Source organism: Pteropus vampyrus, unplaced genomic scaffold (assembly GCF_000151845.1).
Source record: "Pteropus vampyrus isolate Shadow unplaced genomic scaffold, Pvam_2.0 Scaffold1, whole genome shotgun sequence".
Classification (NCBI taxonomy): domain Eukaryota; kingdom Metazoa; phylum Chordata; class Mammalia; order Chiroptera; family Pteropodidae; genus Pteropus; species Pteropus vampyrus.
This window is the reverse complement of record NW_011888782.1, coordinates 32,682,828-32,687,796: the sequence shown is the minus strand read 5'-3', so window position 1 is coordinate 32,687,796 and position 4,969 is coordinate 32,682,828. Positions and strand designations below refer to the sequence as shown.

Genomic DNA, 4,969 nt, shown 5'->3' with positions numbered 1-4,969 from the left:
GGGGTCAAGCTCAGAAGCAAATACCAAAGAAAGGGAAGAGATGGCTGTGGCAGGGACAGGAGGAAGTCTGAGTGAGACTCAGAGGGTTCTTGTACTAATTCCTCATGTTCACATGCTCTGTGGTCTTGGCAGGTTACCTCTACCTCCTGTGATAAGTTGGGCAATGAGTTTCCCACATAAATAATGTTCTAATTCCTCAAAGAGCAGAGGTTCTTAAAATCGTTGGGTTTATATGTTCCTTAGAGAATTTGAAGACAGCATGTACCTTCTCCCCAGAAAAAAATGCACATACTCCTCCCTCTACACATGATTTTACGATTTCAGAGATTCCAAGGATTCCCTAAGGGCAATCTATGGTTTCTTTGGGACTTGTATGTGTGTGTACTTTAGAGTCAGAACCTTAAATTGGATTATAATTTGGATTCTTGGGGTATTTTGTGTGTATTTTTCATTTTCTGATTTGGAAATACAATGACTATTTGACCTAGCTGCGGGAATATTTTGATGCCTTATAAAAATAAAAATGTCCCTTAATATTTTAATCAGAAGATAATTTTTATTTTTATTTCCAATTTTATTGAGATATAACTGACCTACAACACTGAGTTTAATGTGTACACATAATGACTTGACACACACATATTGGCAAAATGATTGCCACAATAAATTCAGTTCACACTCATCACCTTATATGGTTACTATTGAAGAACAAAAATTCAACTGAGTAAACTTAGAGATCTAATTGGCTTTACTGAATGATTCATGAATCAAGAAGCATCCTATCTAGTAAATAAGTGCTCTGAGGAGTTGTGCAAAATGGAAGAAAGATTTTTATTGGCAGAAAGAAGGTGGGACAAGGAAGTGAAAAGAGTAGATATTTTCAGGCAAGATTGCCTTCTTAGGGGAAGGCAGGGGATCTTATCAGGCTGATTTATCAGGCAGATTACAGCACTAGTGCTGACCAGGACATTCCAGACAGATTGGTTTAACATTCCATTCCCGTAGAGGCGTCAGTTGCAGTTAGGTTAGGTGGTAAGTCTTGATGGGGCTTAGCAAGTGACTTCCTTTTGAGTCTGTTGTTTCTTTTTCACATTACAAAATTAATTTTTTTCCTTGTGATAAAACTTGTAGGATCTACCCTCAACTTTCAAAAATACCATACAGTATTATTAATTATAGCCATCATATTGTAGATTAGATCCTCATTACTTATAACTGGAAGTTTGTACCTTTTGACCACCTTCACCAAATCATCCCCCAACCACCACCAATCTGCTCTCTTTCTGTGAGTTTTGTTTTTTTTTTTAGACTCCACACATATGTAACACCATGCAATATTTGTCTTTCTCCATCAGGCTTATTTCACTTAGCATGATGCTTTCAACTGCGAAGGAATTTTTTCGCTATCTTTGAGCTTCTTCATTTCCTATGTGGGTGGAGCCTGGGGGATAAGGAGAGGAAGTCTTTTACAAATGTAAAACGACAGCTTATTTTGGACCTCATGAGTTATTTTGGGTATAGGTTAGTTATTTTGTACTGTCTTCTCTCATGTAAGGAGTTAGCTAGTAGACTGAATGAAGAACAAAGGCAAAAACTGGATTCATGTGAAAGAGAAGAGGAAAAAGCTCTATACAGTGAGAACAGTGAATCTAGTTTGCACATTTTGGGAGTAAACTGTTGAGCAGGTTGCTGGCCGAGAAGCCAGTGTGAGTTCTGTCCCTAAAAGGACCATCTGGGCATCAAGGGAAATCTTTTGGTTGTTTATAGATTCTTTAAGAAATGGAGCATTTAGCCAAAGAGCACTAATTCTCCATGAGGCCAATTTTGTACCCTCACCCTCTCAGGGATATTTAGCAATGTCTGGACATATTTTTAATTGTTACGACTGGGAGTGTATATGGGATACTAAATTAACATCTAGTGGTGAGGTGAGGGATTCTTCTAGACATCTTACAATGCACAGGACAACTCTCTATTATGAGGAATTATCTAGCCCCAAATGTCAACTGAGAGAATCCTGTAGTGGAACATCAGACTCTATGTGCTGTCCCCAGGTCTTTGCATGGGCACCTTTCCCTTAGGCCAGGTCTGCACCATTTCCCTCATCAGAATTTTTCACAGTATGTGGTGCTGCACCTTTTAAAAAACTGAAAATTTAGAGGTACTTTTATAGTTAGATTATGAAAAAGGACTGAATTACAATGTCCTCAGTATCCCAAAGTCCTCATCAGAATGTTGTTTATCACAAATTACACCAAAACAAATGAACAATGTGTTATCGCCTTTTGAAAAGTATTTGAATTTGTGTTAATGTGTGTGTGTGTGTGTGCGCGCATACGTGCGTGCGCGTGTGTGTGTGTGTGTGTGTGTGTGTGTGTGTGTGTGTGTGTGTGTGGTGAGTGTTGACTGAAGAGTAAACTTTTTCTGTTAGGAATTTATAAGCATTCCAATTTTACATAAGAGTTTATGTTCAAGTCCAAAAAAGTCGAATAAAAATATAAATGTTTAAAATAACCATGATTTTAAAATATTTGCACCTTTTGTTTGTATTTTCTTTTTAGAGTGAAGTGGTGGAGATTGGTCTGTGTCTGGAAGCTCTGTTCTACTCTGTTGTGGGATGAAGAGAAGTAATTCGTCTTAAAGAAAAGATCCTGTGAATTAACCCAGAAGGACTCAAAATGCCTAGAGAGGTGGACACGGTCTTTTTTCTCCTGATTCTGCAGTTATGATGTCCGGCAAAATGGCACCTGAGAGCTGCCCCAGCTGTTTCCAGTCGTGATAAAGGCTGGACCTTGAAGTATGAGATCACTGCTGTTCTTGAAGCACGAGGTGCCTTCATCCACATGTGATCACCTTCTCTTTAGTGCTAGAGTGGCCGTTAGGCAGTATCCTGCTAACCCGTGCTGGTGGAGAGAGCACAGGAAGAGGCAGGCAAAGAGGTGAGGGAGAATTGGACCATTCGATCACTGAAGTCCTCCTCTCATTCACCATTATATTTGATCTACCTCTAAGCAAGTCTTTGAGGAAAAGCAAGGCACTTTACAAGACCTAAGCAGCATGGTTCTGTGTCTGCTTCCATCACCTGTATCTGCATGTCTTAGCAAACCATCGTGGGCGGGCATATTACTGTTACTGTATTATTTATAACTGCAGAAATAAGATGTGTGTTCCTTAATTATTTTGCATTTCCTCATTGCTCCTGTGACTCCTAAACCCCTCTTTCAGAAACTTGGTTTCTGTGAGTTTTGAACACACTGCTATCATTTTGGATAGTTTTTCCATGTATATTTTCACAAACTTCCATCAGGGAATCAGTAAGACCACCTACTGTCTGTTGTAGCTATTACACATTGGCTTTTCATTGTCCATTGTTAATAGCCTTCCTGTATTACTCAGTGTCTTCAGGCATTGTTCGTGGATCTTATTGAAGATGGTTGTGAAAAAGGAAGAACCACTCTTTGTTTGAAATGAACTGTTGGAAGCTTAATGCCAAGTTATTTGCAGGGTATGGGGGATATTGGTGACCATGTTGGTCATTGGCAGATACAGAATTGCCTGTCATGAGGGAACACAGTATTTGTATTTTTGAGGAAATTGTTTTGTTGGAAATTTTCCAGGAGAAGGAGTTTCGTGGTCTTAAAATGAGAGCCCCTTAGCCCCAACCTCTCAGTTAAATGGGCCTTGAATGGAAGCCAGTAAGAGGGGCAGCTGTGTATGGGGATGTGCCCAAGTGTGTATCTCAGGGAGGTTTGCCTTGAGCTCTTTATGACCCAGGACTCTGGATGATGCGAACGTTCTTATTGTAACTCAGTGTCTCATTTTGACGATAGTTCCTCAAACTAGTGAAACAGGTGAATTTTCCTTCTTCCTCTTTGTTTTTTACATGTCAAATATAAACCTTAGTGTACTTTTTAGAAAATGATGAATAACTTTAATAGAAAAGGATTTAAAAATACAATAAATTATTTTTGTCTGTGCGTTATCACATTTACATTTACTTCATTGGTATTGACACTACAGGGCTATGATTTGGGTTGGGATTTCCTTACACTAGATGGTGTTGGAAGTGATCTTCTCATTTCCCTGGGGCAACTTCCCCTTCTGAGGGAGTAAGACTGAACTGGGGTGTGCTGGGGAGGGCTGAGTCCTCCTATCTGTTCCAGTGAGTACAGGGCAGGGCCTTCGATCTTCTCCACTTCCTCCCTGGGCCCTCTCTGGCAGGGCCGAGTGTCTGGAGGGCCTGGGGCTGGAAGGAAGGGCTGGCTCATATCTGGAGACAACACAGGGTTTGTTTTTGATCTTCCTTTCTCCATTGGAAAGCACCAAGATGCGAATATCTTGTCTAGGTTTTAATCACTTATAAGTCATAGGATTTTCCTTAGGGTTGACTCTTTGGTCCAGGTGGTGTGAAAAAAACTGAACTGTGTGACTTAAACTTTTTAAAGTGTATGGAAAAAATCACACTTAAGTATTCACATTTCTGCTATAAGAGGTGAATTTATTGGTCCTCACCCATTTTGATGAGCATAATATCTGGTGCATAACAAGGTTTCAACAAATATCTGTGAAATAATTGAAGGATTTGAGAAGTAAACCTGTTTTTTTTTTTTTGCTAGAAGTTTTTTGGACGTGGACAGAAAGAATACATACAGCCAGATCAGTGGAACCTATCCCTCAACTCTAACGAAAATTCTATCTCTGTGTCCAATTCCTTTTTGCCTTGCAATTTAACTTAGTTCTATAGACTTTTCAATAATGTGTTTTGCAAAAGGCTATAGGAGGCACCAGTTAAGAAGACAATAAAAGAAGCTACTAGTCATATAGGGAGTCAGGTTCTGCACAGATAAGAAAAAAAATAGAAAAAAAAAATAGTCAGGTGTTAAAATTAAAGACAAACTGTAGGGTCGTGAGTGATCAGAGAAAAGAGTGGTTGGTATAGTTTAATTGGAGAAGGCTCTGCCTAGAAAGT

At 39.3% G+C, this 4,969-nt stretch overlaps 1 protein-coding gene across 1 annotated transcript in view; it reads left to right on the top strand.

The window, feature by feature from the left end:
- The window catches only part of CUNH3orf52 (chromosome unknown C3orf52 homolog), a 31,727-nt gene extending 27,745 nt beyond the window's left edge, over positions 1-3,982 (top strand). The window contains exon 6 of the mRNA XM_011380628.2: positions 2,562-3,982. Coding sequence (XP_011378930.1) covers positions 2,562-2,566 — 5 coding nt within the window. The 3' untranslated portion in view covers positions 2,567-3,982. The remainder of the gene's footprint in view (positions 1-2,561) is intronic.
- The last annotated feature ends 987 nt before the right edge of the window (positions 3,983-4,969 follow it).